Raw genomic sequence first — 15394 nt, 5'->3', positions numbered from 1 at the left:
CCATCCAGTGGCGCCCCCAAGACACAGCCCTGGCGGAGCCTCACTGGAGCTGGCATGCAGACTGCCCGTGCCCGCTGTCTCTCCTCGAGCCTGGAAGCAGAGGGCCCCGAAGCGGCCCCCTCTGTGCCTTGGTGGCTTTATGAGGGCTCCCAGGCAGCCCTCGCTTGTCCTTCCTGCATTCGAGCCACCGGGAGTGGGGAGGTAGGTCCAGAGTGTGTGGGAGCCAGGGCGGGGGCCAGGGCCCCAGGCGGCAGGACATGGACCCCCACAGAAGAGTGAGGCTCCCCCAACTCAGCACATCATGGCAGTGGGATTCCCCCCCAGGCAGGGACACCCCTGACCTGTCATTTTGGCCAAAACCATCTTTCTCACACACGTGCTCCTGTAATTTCATGTCTGCTCCCAATTCGATCTAGATATTTGTGTCCCCCTTACTGTCCAGTCTCTTCTCTATCCCCCGCTTCAAGCCTGATGCCAGGTGACCCTGATGTGTCGCAGCCAGCGCCCTGGTCATGCCCCCTGCCCCATGCACGAGATATGCCCCCCAGCCCCACTGGGCCCTGCTGTGCCCCTTCCTCTGCCATCACCTCTGTCCCCCAACTCTGCTTCCAGGGCGCTTGCTCTAGCCGTTTCTTCTCTAGTGGCCGGAACCCACCCTGAGTTTAAAAAAAAACCCTGAGAGGTTCCGGGGTGTGGCATTGACCTTGCACAGTCAAAGCCCCGCTGAGCACAGGTGTGGGGTGGGGACGGGGCCCCTGGGCTCTGTAAGGATGGGCACCCCCAACTCACAGGCTGAGCACCAGCAAAGCCCCCCGACACTGCCTTCAAGGGGAAGTCCTACTCCCCACCCTGACCGCCCCGCCCCCCAGCAAGCCACACCCACAAGTGCTCTGTGGGCGGGGCACCCAAGGCTGAGAAAACACGGACCTCTGGACAGGCCTGTGTTGGGGTTCAGGGTACGTTCCAGCCCAGAGGAGCTAGGGGCCAGGAGTGTCGGCCAGGGCCTTGCCTCCAGGGTGACCACGGGCCCAGCGGCCTGAAGCACTATTCTCTAGAGCACAGCAAGCTGGACTTTTTAGCTTTTCAAAAAAGAAGATTTTATAAATATCTGCACAGAAACATCCGTATTGGTAGGTTCTTGGTGACCCTCCACGGCAGCAGTTCGCAGGGGTTAAATCTGCTTTCCGAGGGGGGACACACTGAGGCCTGCGGGAGCGGGGTCAGGAGACAACCGCCCCCAGCCCAAGGGCCTGCCCCGCAGGTTGCCTTGTGGTCTGGGAGCTGAGGACGCGGGACCAGAGGTTAGGGAAAACCAGACGCTCCCTCTCTGGAGCAGCTGTGTTGCCAGCACAGCGGTTATTTGTGAGACGGTGGAGCGGCCATAAATCAAGGCTTTCCCCAGCAGCACAGCTAATGAGGACTCTGAAATGACCCCAGGGTGCCCCTTCTGCAGAACTGTCGGAGAGAAACCGGGGCCACACCTGCGAGGACACAGGGCTTCTCCCGAACCTCGTGCAGACCTGTGCCAGACCTCGTCCCCGTGCGCCACAGGGTTCCCGTACCGCCTCCGGGCCGGTGTGCGCAGGAATGCTGTCCAGACGCCACCGGGGCCGCTCCGTGCACGCGGGCACGCGGGCACGCGGGAGGGCTGTGGATGGCAGGCACCTTCTCCTGAGAAAAGCGGCCCAGAGTCTAGAGACAGCGCCTCCTTGGTGGTGGCCACACTTGCTCAGAGCACACTTCTGAGGTCCTAAGCTGCCAGATGCTTGGGTCCACCATTCTGGCTTCTCAGCCGCCTCCAAAAACAAAGGCTGATCAGCAAAAATTAAAATTCAGCTTCCAAACTGGGACGTGGGCTCAGCCACAGAGTCGCCATCCCACGGGCCCCGGTGGGATGGCAGACGAGAGAAGGAGTAGGCAGTGGCCACACGGGCTCTGCACGACCCCTTTGTCCCAGGTCGGAGGAGCCGGACTGTGAAAGCACGTGAGGGGCCCTCCAGAGGAGGCCGCGGTGCTGGGGGACTCACCCCGTGAACTTTAGTCGCCAATTAGGGATTAGCCCCTGTAATTTTCATCCACTGGGACTTCCTTCCTGTGTTAATAGCACAGAACCACGCCTTTTCCTGTCCATCGGGACAGACCGTTGGTGCGCCCGCATCTGTGGGGTCAGATCTGTGGGGTTCCCTGCTGGGCGGCCTTGGTCCACAGCTACAGAGCTGAGGTCAGGCTCTTGGTTTAGACCCGGGGGTCCCTGGTGCCGCTGCCCCTCTGATCTGCGGGCCCCCCGAGTGCACAGCCTCTCCAGCCCCTGGGCCCGGCTCGGAATGAGTTCATTATTCCCCGACGCGCCGTGCTGGGCCGCCAGTTTCTCCAGGTTGGCGGTGCTCAGAAGCTGGCTGCTGCCAAGTCCAGTTGTTTGACTTAATGTTTCAAGGCCAAGTCCTTTCAGGAAAGCTCTCTCCATCCCATCCCTCCTCCCTTAGAAAAATAGATGTGCAGTTGACTGGCTTTGCAAGCTGTTAAGCTTCATCCTTTCCAGAGAATAGCACCAACAGCTCACTCGTTCACGCGCGTCCCCTTCTCTCCGTCTTCCTCTGTCCGAATGTCCCTCTCCTTCCAAATGCACGTGAAATGGAGCCAGGAGAGTGTGGACCCGAGCGTTTCGGGGATGGGGGCTACAGAGCAAGCACTGGCTGTGGGCTGTGCAAAGGAAAGAGCCCGGGGCCACCAGGGAACGGAGGTGCCAATGGGTGGCCCGGGCCTAATTAATAACCCATCTACATATTTATACGCCCACTGCTTCCCCGCAGCGGGAGGGGCGGCGCCATGCAGGCTGTCGACTCGGCCTTGCCTCGCCTGGTGGCAAGGGCATGAAGGACACACACAGGCAGGGGGTGTCTTTCTTGTGCTCTGAAGGCGCCAAGAGAGCTAAGGGAACTTTTCCTGGCCCAGAATCCTGAGTCAAGGTGAGATGTGGACTTTGGCAACGGCGAGCACATCCAGGCCTTCCCCGACACAGCTCCTCTGTGATGGGGTCGGTGGCTCCCTCTCTCTCTCGCCACTGTGCCGGGACTGGGCCTTAGCCCCAGGCTCTGAGAGCTGTAGGAGGATGGGGTGGCATCATCTCCTCTGCCCAGGGCTCCCCTACGTCTGCACGGGGTGGGGCCTGTCCCCTGAGACGCACCCAATGACTCGGCTGGAAAGGGGGACAGTGTGGGTCCGCGGCTACTTACCTGCTGTGGGGCTGAGGGTTAACAGCCCCTTTTTTTTGTCTGTAGAACAGAGGCCAGGTCATAATCCTGCACACCTTAAGGGGCAGGATGGGTTTGTGGTGTTGGCTATCCCCTGTAGGGTCCACGAAAGCTCTGTGGTATTTAGCAAACAGTCACCCACCTGGGCTTCCCCGGTGGCTCAGCGGTAAAGAACCTGCCTGCAATGCAGGAGCCACAGGAGATGTGATCCCTGTATCAGGAAGATCCCCTGGGGGAAGGCATGGCAACCCTCTCCAGTATTCTTGCCTGGAGAATCCCATGGATAGAGGAGCCTGGCAGGCTACAGTCCATGGGGTCGCAGAGTCAGACACGACTGAAACAGCTGAGCTCATTGCCTACCTCTTTGCAGAAAATGGGATTCCTGTTCCGGATAGAAAAGATCCCACCTGGACTTCCCTGGTGGTACAATGGTTAAGAATTCACTTGCCAATGCAGGGGACACTTGGTCCGGGAACATCCCACATGCCATGGAGCCGCTAAGCCCGGGCACTGCAACAACTGAGCCCTCGCACCCTAGAGTTGGTGCTCCGCAATAAGCCAGGCCACCGCAATGAGAAGCCCACACACCCCATCGAAGAACAGCCCTCGCACCCTGCAACTAGAGAAAGCCCGTGGGCAGCCACAAAGACCCAGGGCAGCCAAAAATAAGTGAAAAGGAAGAGAGACGATCTGGGCTTTCCTAAGGCCCAACTTCACTGCTCTTCCATGACGTTTCCGCCTGACCTGGGCATGAGGCATTTCTGTCTCCACGCTCTCTGTGCGGGGAACACAGAAGCCCCTGAGGGAGGGTATGGAGATTGCAGAAACTGAGGCGAAGCGGCGTCGAGGTGGGTGTTGTGTTCAGCACTCTTCCGGGGCCCCGGCTTGTTAGTTAAAGGGGGTAGGAAGGATGGTGGGCCTGTCAGCAGGCATCCTGTTAGCGTCCTGGCAGGCAAGTGTCCGTGTGGGGCATTGGCTTACTGGGAGAAAAGCCTGGGGGAGGGAAGGTCCGTGCAGAATTGTGGGAGGAGGTGAATTTGGTCACCACAGTTGATAGGCCACTGCAGCACCAGGTGGAGGTTCCTGATCATGGAGCAAAGCTGGGAGGACCTCGTTCACAAGCCCAGGACCTGGGGTGCGGGGTGGAGTCCATCCCAGCTCCAGTGGGAAACGGGAGGAGGCAAGGCTCCTGAGGACCGGCTGCCTGATTGCTACCGCGCTAGCTCAGGGACCTCCGGGAAGCCGGGGCTCTGGGCAGCGGAGGCGGAGCAGGTCGGGTCTAGGACAGAGTCTGGCATGGAGACGGAAGCTCAGAAGGGAAACAGACTTGCCCCAGCCATGGCCAGCAGCTGGCACTGTGCTGCCACCTCGTTTTACAGGGGTAGAGACTGAGGCAGTGTTTGTGGTAGGCTGCTGTTTCTTCCTGCTGGGCAGGTCTGTGTGTGGCAGCAAGGTGGTCCTCACCGCCCATTCGAGTCACCGGGGGCAATTAGACCAGCTGGCCTCTGTGCCAACCCCAGACCAGCAACAGGTCCTCTCTGGGTTTGGGGAGAAGGCTGGGGTTCAAGCATTAGCTTTGCTAATTGACCTTTTTCAAAGACCTAGCTCTTTGTTTCAGTGATTTTTCCCTATTGTTTTTCTGTTTTCAATCTCATTGTTTTCTGCTCTGACCTTTATTATTTCCTTCCTCTGCTTGCCTTGGGTTTCTCTTGCTCTTCTTAAGCTGGAAGCTGAGATGGTGGATTTGAGAGCTTCCCTCCCGTCTCCCGTGTAAGGATTCTAGAGCTGGAGATTTGCCTCTGGGTCCTGCTTTAGCTGCACCCACAGCTCGGGTCCCACCCATGATAGTCACTGTTCTAAAGCATCCCAGGTGATTCTGATAAGCAGCTGGATCTGAAAACTTGCATTCTCATCTCCTGTCCAATGCTGGGCCTCTAGAAAGGGGGCTGACAGCACCCTTGGGTTCTGAGGAAGAAGTCAGGTTTTTCCTGCTGAAGAACCTTGTTGAAGGACAAGGTAAGACCCCCTTCCTCCACCTGGTCACACAGTCAGTCAGCTCTGTCACTCAGCCGTGTTCGACTCTTTGTGACCCCATGGACTGCAGCACACCAGGCCTCCCTGTCCATCACCAACTCCCAGAGGTGGTTCAAACTCATGTCCATTGAGTCGGTGATGCCATCGAACCGTCTCATCTTCTGTCGTCCCTTTCTCCTCCTGCCTTCAATCTTTCCCAGCATCAGGGTCTTCTCAAATGAGTCAGCTCTTCACATCAGGTGGCCAAAGTATTGGAGTTTCAGCTTCAACATCAGTCCTTCCGATGAACACTCAGGACTGATCTCCTTTAGGATGGACTGGTTGGATCGCCTTGCAGTCCAATGGACTCTCAAGAGTCTTCTCCAACACCACAGTTCAAAAGCATCAATTCTTGGGCACTCAACTTTCTTTATAGTCCAACTCTCACATCCATACATGACTACTGGAAAAACCATAGCTTTGACTAGACAGACCTTTGTTGGCAAAGAAATGTCTCTGCTTTTTAATACGCTAAGTTGGTCATAACTTGGTCACAGAGTGGACAAGTTAATTCTCAGTTTGTATGACAGTAAAGCAAGGAGGAACGCAGAAGGCAATGGCGACCCACTCCAGTACTCTTGCCTGGAAAATCCCATGGACGGAGGAACCTGGTAGGCTGCAATCCATGGGGTCGCTGAGGGTTGGACATGACTGAGCGACTTCCCTTTCACTTTTCACTTCCCATGCATTGGAGAAGGAAATGGCAACCCACTCCGGTGTTCTTGCCTGGAGAATCCCAGGGACGGCGGAGTCTATGGGGTCACACAGAGTCGGACGCGACTGAAGTGACTTAGCAGTAGCAAGGCAAGGAGGAAACCTGGGGGAGGGGAGAATGAGGGGGAGGGGCTCCATGAGATGTTAAATATAGTGTAGCGCCTCCATCCCTGGACACACCTGGGCCAAGGGACAGGTGAGGGATGGTGTTCCTGTGGTTCCAGGCCTGGGCCAGAGTGTGGCACCCAGGAAGGAGCAGCGTGGCAGATGGCACCTGGGGCCCTGCCTTCCGTGCGACCTTCAGCCCACACAGCACCCAGGGGAGGTGGGTCCTGTTACCCTCCTTCCCCTCACCACCAGGCTGGCCTGCCCATGATCCCATCCCGGCATACCCAAGCCCTTCACACCTGAGGCCAAGGCTCGAGTCCCCAAGGTCACTGGAGGGGGTCCTAGGCCGAGAGGGCTAAGAGAGAAGACGGGCCACTGGGGCTGCCTGAGCCCAAGGCTTGAGTCCCAAGGCCCCTGGAGGGGGATCCTAGGCCGAGAGGGCTAAGAGAGAAGACGGGTCACTGGGGCTGCCCCAAACCCGGGGAGCACCACGGCTCCGAATCCTGAGCCTAAACTGCTGCCCTCTGCCAGGTACCCCACCCGCATCCATAAAGGAGACAACGCCCCCTTGAAGCTCCCTGAGCCAGTGTTCCGGAGGACTGCACCATCCTCGCCCACAGCCAGGTGGGAGCTGCTCCCAGGCCGAGTGAGTGAGTGAGTCACTCAGTCGTGTCCGACTCTTTGCGACCCTATGGACTGTACAGTCCATGGAATTCTCCCGCCCAGAATACTAGAGTGGGTGGCCTTTACCTTCTCCAGGGGATCTTCCCAACCCGGGGATCTAACCCAGGTCTCTTGCACTGCAGGTGGATTCTTTACCATCTGAGCCACAAGGGAAGCCCAAGAATACTGGAGTGGGTAGCCTTTCCCTTCTCCAGGGGATCCTCCCAACCTAGGGATCAAACCCGGGTCTCCCTCATTGCAGGCAGATTTTTTACCAGCTGAGCCACAAGGGAAGCTCCCAGGGCAAAGGGCTGTCTCACACTGGTTTATGGCTTCCCAGTAAATCGTGGGGCAGGACCAGTGTCTGAGGCCCATCAGAGCAGTGTTGAGTGAGTATTCTGGAGGAGCCCCTCACCCTCCCAGGCTAGAGATGAATCTGAAGAAAACAGGGTTCCATCTAGGAACCGTCCAGGGCTCGGTGGCCTGCCAGGAGCCGGGGCAGCTTGGACAGGGTCCCTGCCCTCACAATTGGCCCAGTGTGGGGCACGCTACCCCCGGCAAGCTGGCGTCCCCGAGGGCCAGAATGAATGGCCCCCCTCACTGGGCGGCTTTGCCCGTTTACGAGGTGCCGTCTGGACTGTGATGAATAAGTGGCATCCGTCAGCTTTTCGGGGAACCTGGCCAGGGTGGAAGGTGCTAAATCAACATGGGCGAGGGGCACCTGGCTCTCCACTGTTTCACTCCTGGCCCGCGCCAGCCCATGCCTCAGTTTCCCCATCGGTGCCCACTCCCTGATGCCCGGCCCCTGCCCTGTAAGTGCAGGCGCATGAGAGTCTTGGCAGGAAGGGAGCCCGGGACCCCCCTGTGCCTGGGGCTGGGAGTGCCGGGGGAGCTGGCTCAGCTCTCTGGGAGGGCAGCCCATCCCATCTCAGTGCAGCCTCCCAGGGGCTCTCAAGCCTGGGTCCGCCCCTCCCTGGGCCTCAGTTTTCCTCACCTGAGAAACGAAGGGGTTGTGCCCTAAATTCCCTCCAGCTCCTGGGCTCGGGGTTCGATTTACCATGTTTGGGGCTTGTTCCATCCCCTGGGTACGGGGAAGACGCCAGCGCTGGAGGCAGAATCCGAGTCCCAGCCCCACCACGTGCTGGCCATGTGGCCTGAAGCAAACCCCTTACTCTCCCGTGTCCCCGTCTCCAGGGTGTGAGATGTGACGTCTTCACCAGCTGGACCTCAAGGAGGTGCCACCAAGGATGTGCTGGGCGGACCCCCAGGGCTCTCTCTCCCCAGGGCAGTGGGTTCAGGCCTCTCTGGCACTGTGGCCAGGTGGGCAAGGCTTCAGGGTAAGGCCAGCCCCGAGTGGTCTCCAAGTGGCATTTGTTGGCTGTTGCAGGTACCTCCGGCCCCAAGGTTACCTCTGCCCGCCTGGAGGTCCTCTGCAGTCAATGGATATGAGCTACAGAGCTGGTGGCATTTGCCATGCCCAGCTCTGGCCCCAAGATTAGGGCTGGCCAGGACTGTCCCTCCCACGGCGGGTGAGTTGCTGGACCTGGGGAGTCGCTGTGCCTCTTACTATATCTGGTTGGTCTGGAGCATACCCTTGACTATCCAGCCTCCCTAACACCACCAGTGAAGCGGTGACAAGACCAAACTAGAACATTTGCTTTCCTTATTGTGAGCTTTATTAAGACAGCTTTACTGCAGCCTCCAAGGGAACTGGGAGGAATGGTCCCAGCCATCATCCCATCACGCTCAGACGGCTGTTCATCGCCTCTGGCTTCCCACCAGCCCCCTTGGTAGCCGTGGTCACGTTCGTGTGTCCCTCTCCCCTCCCCTGACCGTTGTCCACAGCAGCATCTTATTTTACGAAGCAGATCAGCCATACTAGACTTAAGTACCCTCCCTGTGGTTTGACTGGTTTGGACTGGTTCCTCTTGTACCTATAGCTTTTGTCCTTCAATTCAGCTCACTTTTTCTGAAAACCATCCACGTGCCAGACTCTGTATGAGGTTCCCTGGGGATGAAATTCTTAGGGAAGGTTTCCAGGAATGGGACTGAAGCCCTTAATCCTTTTTATGGATCTTAACATCTTCAGCCACGTGACCTCAACAGAGGGCTGTCAGCTTGCGTCCCGGGGAGGAGGGCGGCTGAGTAGTCTTGCCCCAGGACGGATGCGTCAGGACAAACGGAGAGACTGCAAGCCTGCCACATGCAGGGGGATGGGGGGATGGGGGGCTGTCCCAGAGGCAGGGCTGCCGTCCATGGGCAACCCCCCCACCCCCCACGGGGAGCATTCCTTGTGAACAGGCGCATCCGTCTCAGTGAGCAGCCCCTGGAAGCGGTTCGTGATGACCGCCTGGGACAATTTGGCCCTTTCGGTACCTCCCAGCGTCTGTCCGTGGCGGCTGTCACCCCACCTCGTCACCCTGAGCCCACGCTGACTTCCACTGCCCAGCGCGCAGTGTCCCATCTGGGTCTCACGGGGACAAGGGGAAGTCACCTGCCCTAGTAGATGTGGGCCCTCACCCAGGGCCCCTGTGCGAAGTGCTCCCTCCAGGAGCACACACAGGAGTGCTCCCCACTGTGGCCCCTGCCAGCCTTGGGACCGGGAGGGTCTCCTTCCCCCCACTTTTCACAGGAGTAGCCCATGCTCCGAGCTCAGGAGCGGGGGGAGACAAGGCCACGGCACGGGTGGGCAGCTGACCCCGGGAAGAGGTCCCGAGCGAGCTGGCAGCAGGTCCTTCTTCTGCCCCGTTCGTGCTGGAGGCTCCTGATTGTGGTTAGAAGGTGACAGGTGATTGACTCTGGGGGCCCTCAGAGCATAGCACGTGAGCACTTGGCGCCCAGCATCCCATGTTTCATTTACCATCTTGTTTCACGGGGCCAGCTGTCTCTCACGATGGAGTGAGTCCTCCACGTATGAGGCCTCGGGGTCCCCCTTTGCCAGCTTGGAGGGGCATCCCGTGCATGCAGGGACCACCGGGTGGGCTGAGTGAATGGGGAGGGCACACAGCAGGCTGCCCAGGGAGGAAGCGACTGCCACCCAACCCTGCAGGCGCACTGCGAGCCCCGCGATGTTCACGATTGGAAGTGAGCAGGGAAATCCATGCATGGAGCTCATTAATAAAGCAGAAAGGGAAAGTGAAGTCGCTCAGTCGTGTCTGACTCTTTGCGACCCCATGGACTGTAGCCCACCAGGCTCCTCCATCTATGGAATTCTCCAGACAAGAACACTGGAGTGGGTTGCCATTTCCTTCTCCAGGGGATCTTCCTGACCCAGGGATCAAACCCAGGTCTCCCACACTGCAGGCAGACGCTTTACCGTCGGAGCCACCAGGGAAACCCCGTGAATAACCACAGGCTCTAAAGCTTCACTTGGCTCCTGGGACCTGTGCTGTACCAGCCTGCTCACCCCCACCCCCACCTCATTTGTCCCAGGTCAGCATCCGCCTCGGTCACCTGTCAGCCCCTAACGTGGGACATCCACCCCCATACGGGAGAAAGGAGCTGGAGAGCCAGGAGGGTCAGCTGAAACCCCCGGGTTTTATGAATGGAGAATCCAAAGTCCAAAGAGGAGAAGGGACTTCTCTGAACTCAGGGTGTCTAGGCAGGAACTCGGGAGCAAGTGGGACTAGTTTGGGAAGCCCTTGGCTGAACAAGCCAGCGACCCACTGAGCTGGACGTTAGGAAGTCAGGGGACCAGGTCGAGCCAGTCTTGGAGCCACGCAACAGCCACTTGGAGGGAGGTGGCCAGAGGTCTGCTCATCCTGGAAGAAGGCCTTTCTGAGCTCCTGCAGACCCCCACCTCCCCACCCACTGCTGGGTCCCTGCTGTGCTTGAGGCCACACAAGCCCCAACGTGGGCAGGGCCAAGACCCTCCTGGTCTCTGCCGCTGGAACAGTGGTCTCTCATGAACAGTCATCTGCTTCTCTGTAAACTCGATTTCCCTCTTTGCCTTGGCTGCCTGGGAACTCAAGAGTACATTTTTTTTAAAGATTACTTATTTACATGGCCTCACCGGTCCTAGTTGGTGGCACGCGTGATCTTTAGCGTGGCTTGTGAACTCTTAGTTGCAATATGTGGGATCTGGTTCTCTAACCAGAGATTGAACCTGGGCCCCCTGCATAGGGAGCATGGCATCTTAGCCTCTCGACCACCCGGGAAGTCCCGACATTTTTTGGTTCAAACTCAAGTTTCTGGCGCTGTCCTAAACGTCACTGTGAGTCTTTCTAGTCTACCTGGGACAATTAAAAAACAACCCAACCCTTGTTTCATACATGTTGTCCTGTGTTTCGGGAGCCTTTCTCACTGGTGTGTGTTGTTTCATTGTGTGACTGGCCCACAGTTCTTCATTCTGCGATTGATGGACACTCGGGTTGTTTCTTGTTCGGGGTCGCTCCGCACAGGGCCGATGGAATGTCCCTGTCCACGTCTCTCAGTGGATGCGGGCTCGTTTCTCTCAGGCATGCACCCACGGTGGAATCCCAGGGTCACCCCATTCATGTGTTTAGCGTTAGGAAATGCTGTGTCTGCCGAGTGTTTTCTGGATGTCGCAGCCGTTCACACGTCCCTTGCTGGTGAGAGGTGCCCCCTGCCCATGTGCTGCCAGCCCTCCCTGCCGGCCCTCTGGCCATGCTCCTGGGCGAGCGGGGTGTCCTGCCCTGAATTCACCTAAGCCTGCTGGCTCTGATGCTCATGAGCACCTCGAGCTGCCTTTGGCCGCTGGACCCCCTGGTTTGTGAGGCTCCAGTTTTAACCCTTTGAAGTGGCACACAGGCAACAAAGTAGGTAAGGTCTCCCACGTGAGCCCCCAGGATGGGGCACGGAGCTGATGAAACTGCACGCTCTGCAGAATGAGAGCTTCGCACGCTGGTCCCTGAGCAGCAGCCAGGAGGCTCAGCCCGGCCCATCGCCTTCGGAGACTTCCCTCTCGAGCTAATGGACGGGATAGGGCTTCTGGGTTCGAGCTCTGCTCCTCCATGAGCTCTGGGCAAGTTCCTTCTCACCCATCCCAAATCTCGATTTCCTCACCTTTCAAAGGGAGTGGGGTATGGGTGCCCTCCATCAAGGACCGCCTCATGAGAACCAGGGCCTGGAGGGTGCAGGCCGAGGGCCAGCTGTGCTAGCCATGGGGTCTCCCTGGCCCAGTCTAGCCTCCGGAGGAGGGGACGGGCAGCGTGTGTGGGGGAGGCAGGGAGGAAGTACCGCTGCGTGTGCTGCTGGGGCACAGAGTGCCCTCCCGGGAGATCCGGCCCTCGGAGAGCCCATCGAAGGGGCTGGGCCAGCTGGTTTTAATCTAAACACACCCCAGGTGTTCCCCATATTTTTATCAAAACACTCTGAACAGCTGCCAGGGTCTCGTCTGCTGGAGGGTGGGCCCCTTGCCCACCACCTGCTAGCCCAGCCCCTGGCTCCTGGTGGGGCTCGGACAGTGCTTCCGGCAGGTTGGGAAGGAAGGCAGAGGGGCCCTCCCAGCACTGCTGTGTGACCCCGGGCAGGCCACTTGCCCTCTCTGAGCCTCCACTTTGTCAGCTGTAAGATAGGGGCCATAGCGCCTATCTCCCGGGCTGCTGCACAGACCACAGCGGCTGCAGCACCGTACGTTCCCGTGCGAGACCCCCAGGGGAGAGGGCCTCAGTGACTGTCACTACTAGGAACAATATTATGAGCGGAGCATCCCGTCAGCTTGGAGACAAGGGCCCCGAGGGCAGGGCTTCGGGGCTGGTTCAGCCTCCCCCTGGGGCTCCCCCTTCCCTCTCTGAGGAGTCCTAGCGTCCCTGGTCACAGTCACCCAGCATCTCTGTAAGCGCTGCCTCGGCCCCACCGAGTAGGAGGGTGGCGCTTGTTCCCTGCAGCCTGGCTGCACCCTGGGGAAGGTCCCCCCCAAGATCCATGGTCCTCGGGACCTTCTCCGCAGGTGGCAGCAGCTCTCCAGACTCCGAGCCCGACGTGAGCATCTCACGCCCACCTTGTGGACTCTGCCCCTCCCCTCGGGTCAGAGCAGCCCGCGAGGGCTCTTCACCCGCCCCGTCCAGCGCCTGCCGGCCAGCCACCCACCCAAACCACGCGTCCGCGTGCCTGCCCTCCATGTGTCTTCCCCCTGCCTCTCCCCCACAGCCCTGGGGGGGCTCTTTCCAGACCCACTCACGAGAGATGCAGGGCTCCGAGTGTTTCCTCAAGGCCACACAGCAGTCAGGGCCAGCCCAGTCTGAAGCCGGGGTCAAGCACCCTCTGCCCAGCCCAGCAGGCACCCCCCGGCCCTCCCCTGCCCTGGGCCAGGTGTGGTTGTAATTAGGGGCCTCTAGGGTCAGACCAGGGGCGGGGGAGCCTGGTGGGCTGCCGTCTATGGAGTCGCACAGAGTCGGACACAACTGAAGCGACTTAGCAGCAGCAGCAGCAGCAGGGTCAGACCTGAGATGTCTTCTGGGACTGGAAAAGGGGAAAGGAGAAGGGGAAAGGAGAGAGAAACCACTTTTGCTGTTTGACCATGTGTGGGAGTCACAGGGGCTGTATGTGATGGCTAACCACTTTGGCATGACTTGGGTGCCCTGGTGGTTCCCTGCGTGCCAAGAAGCTCTGCCTGCTCTGTTGACACAGCCACCCTCTTTGGGGTGCTCTTCCCATGACTCTCAAATGTCCCAAGTGGATTCCCCGTGTCTCTGAGGCTGAGTGGGTGTTCATTTACTCATCCAGGGGGTAGGATGGGTCCCGGAGACCATGGTGGTGGGCGGGGGGCCGTTCTTTCTGAGTTAGACCTTACAAAGAGGAGGGGGCACGAGAGCATGTTCTAGGCAGTGACATGGACAGTTGGGGAACCTGAGTGTGTGGACACCCGAGCTGGGGGGCTATGGGGGCGTGTGGCGGGTGGGCTCTGGGGCGACTTCATGGGCCACGTGAAGGAGACTGGATTTAGACTTGCCGGGATATGGACACCCGAGCTGGGGGCTATGGGGGGTGTGGCGGGCGGGCTGCGACCTCGTGGGCCACGTGAAGGACACTGGATTTAGATTGCTGGGAGTGGGGAAGCACAGGGCGGGCACCTGCCTGACACCTTGGGCCCCTCGTGGTGGTTTAGTGCACCCCCAGCTTCTGTGAGCCTCTGCATCCAACACCCACACCTGCAGTGTGGGCCCTGCCCTCGGGTGTCGGAGCCCGCTTAGCGTGAAGGCGCAGAGCGCTGCAGGCCTGGGTGGGCGCAGGGGGCTTGCCTCTTCGGGTTCAGTGACACTGGCCACTAGCAGTGTCGTGCTCATGGTGACGCGTTCACGCCTCTGGGAGCCTGGGTTTGCGGGAGAGGGTTTCATTCTGGTGAACGCTTCTCCACAAGGGAGCTCTCCGTGGCCTGGCGCTCGGGGGCTGGGCAGTGGGCCTCCCCACGGAGGTGAGGATCCAGATTGCGTGTGCCCCACGGGAGGGGCGGGACAGTGAGGCCAGGCGGGGCTTCCAGGCCCAGAGCCTCAGATACCTGCCTTCCTGCCCCATGGCCTTGGGGACGGAGTGGCCCCCACACCCAGGTTTCTAGGCAGCTGTGGCTCACAGGGAGCCAGATGCTGGCGAGGACACGCAGCTCCCAGTGGTCAGAAGGAAGGAGGCCCCTTGCTTGTCTGCTCAGGCAGTTGGCTGATTGTTCCTGTCTCTGCCAGCTCCCAGCAGACGGCCACCACGGGGATGCCCCTGAGCTCAGGGAGCTCAGGATTTGGAGGGAGCGTCACCCAGGCAACCAGACACTGCAGCAGAGTGTAACCAGTGCTCCAATGGGGTCAACACAGGTTGCCACAGAGCACAGAAGGGGCACCTAACTGAGACGAGGGCCGGGGGCAAGGCTTCAGGGAAGGCTTCCTGGAGGAGGTGGCTTGTTCCTTGAGAAATGAGCCAGAAAGCCAGTGATGCTGGGTCAGGGCAGCAAATTCAGAGGCTCGCATGGGCAGGCGGGAAGTGTGGTGGAGGGGATTGGGCCTGGTCTAAGAGTGGGGAGATGATAGAGAACGGTGGGGAGTGTGGTAAACTAGAAGCCGCTTGCCCCATTTGAGGGAGCGGCTGCCACGCGGTATCCGCTGGCTTTGCCTGTGGAATCCCCAGCCCAGTGTTAGGAATCTTTCAGATTTTCAAACGAAGTCAAGTTTCCAGCTCCTGTTCTCGAAATACTCTTATGCGGGCCCCACCCAGACGCATCCAGGGGTCCCCGGTTTGTGACTCTGGCCTCGCTGTGCATGTGCATCGGGCAAAGGACGAGGCAGGGGCTCCAGCTAGGGTTGGAGGTTCAGGGGACCTCGTTTGTCAGCGTGAGGAAGCCTCTCGAATCTGCGAATGGGCCAGCGGGAGGCCATGCGGCACCACCCACTCATGTCTGCACGCCCCAACTCGGTTCTCAGCACGCCAGGTGCCCACAGCCAACGGGCAGGGAGAACCTCGCAGGAAACAGCTAGCTCATCGGGTCAGTTCCGGTTGACAAGGTGCCACCAGGCTGAAACACCCATAAACAGGCCCGTTTCCTTCCTGCGGGCAGAGGGGCCCCAGGGCGGATGCCAGGGTCCACGGCTCGGGCCCCTACTGCCCTCTGCCTGGTTCCTCCTGGGTGGAACAGGCCTGGC

At 59.5% G+C, this 15394-nt stretch overlaps 1 protein-coding gene across 4 annotated transcripts in view; it reads left to right on the top strand.

Moving 5' to 3' along the window:
- LHPP (phospholysine phosphohistidine inorganic pyrophosphate phosphatase) overlaps positions 1–15394 on the top strand; it is a 127814-nt gene that overhangs the window by 101474 nt on the left and 10946 nt on the right. The window contains exon 7 of one of the 4 annotated variants that reach the window (XM_027528674.1): positions 8197–8338. The exons of the other annotated variants lie outside the window; for them this stretch is intronic. Within the exon in view, the coding sequence (XP_027384475.1) occupies positions 8197–8308 (112 nt within the window). The 3' untranslated portion in view covers positions 8309–8338. The remainder of the gene's footprint in view (positions 1–8196; positions 8339–15394) is intronic. 4 annotated transcript variants of the gene reach the window in all.

This window comes from Bos indicus x Bos taurus, chromosome 26 (genome assembly GCF_003369695.1).
Source record: "Bos indicus x Bos taurus breed Angus x Brahman F1 hybrid chromosome 26, Bos_hybrid_MaternalHap_v2.0, whole genome shotgun sequence".
In the NCBI taxonomy this organism is placed as follows: domain Eukaryota; kingdom Metazoa; phylum Chordata; class Mammalia; order Artiodactyla; family Bovidae; genus Bos; species Bos indicus x Bos taurus.
The sequence above is the reverse complement of the archived record's forward strand: the minus strand, read 5'-3'. Positions and strand labels throughout refer to the sequence as shown.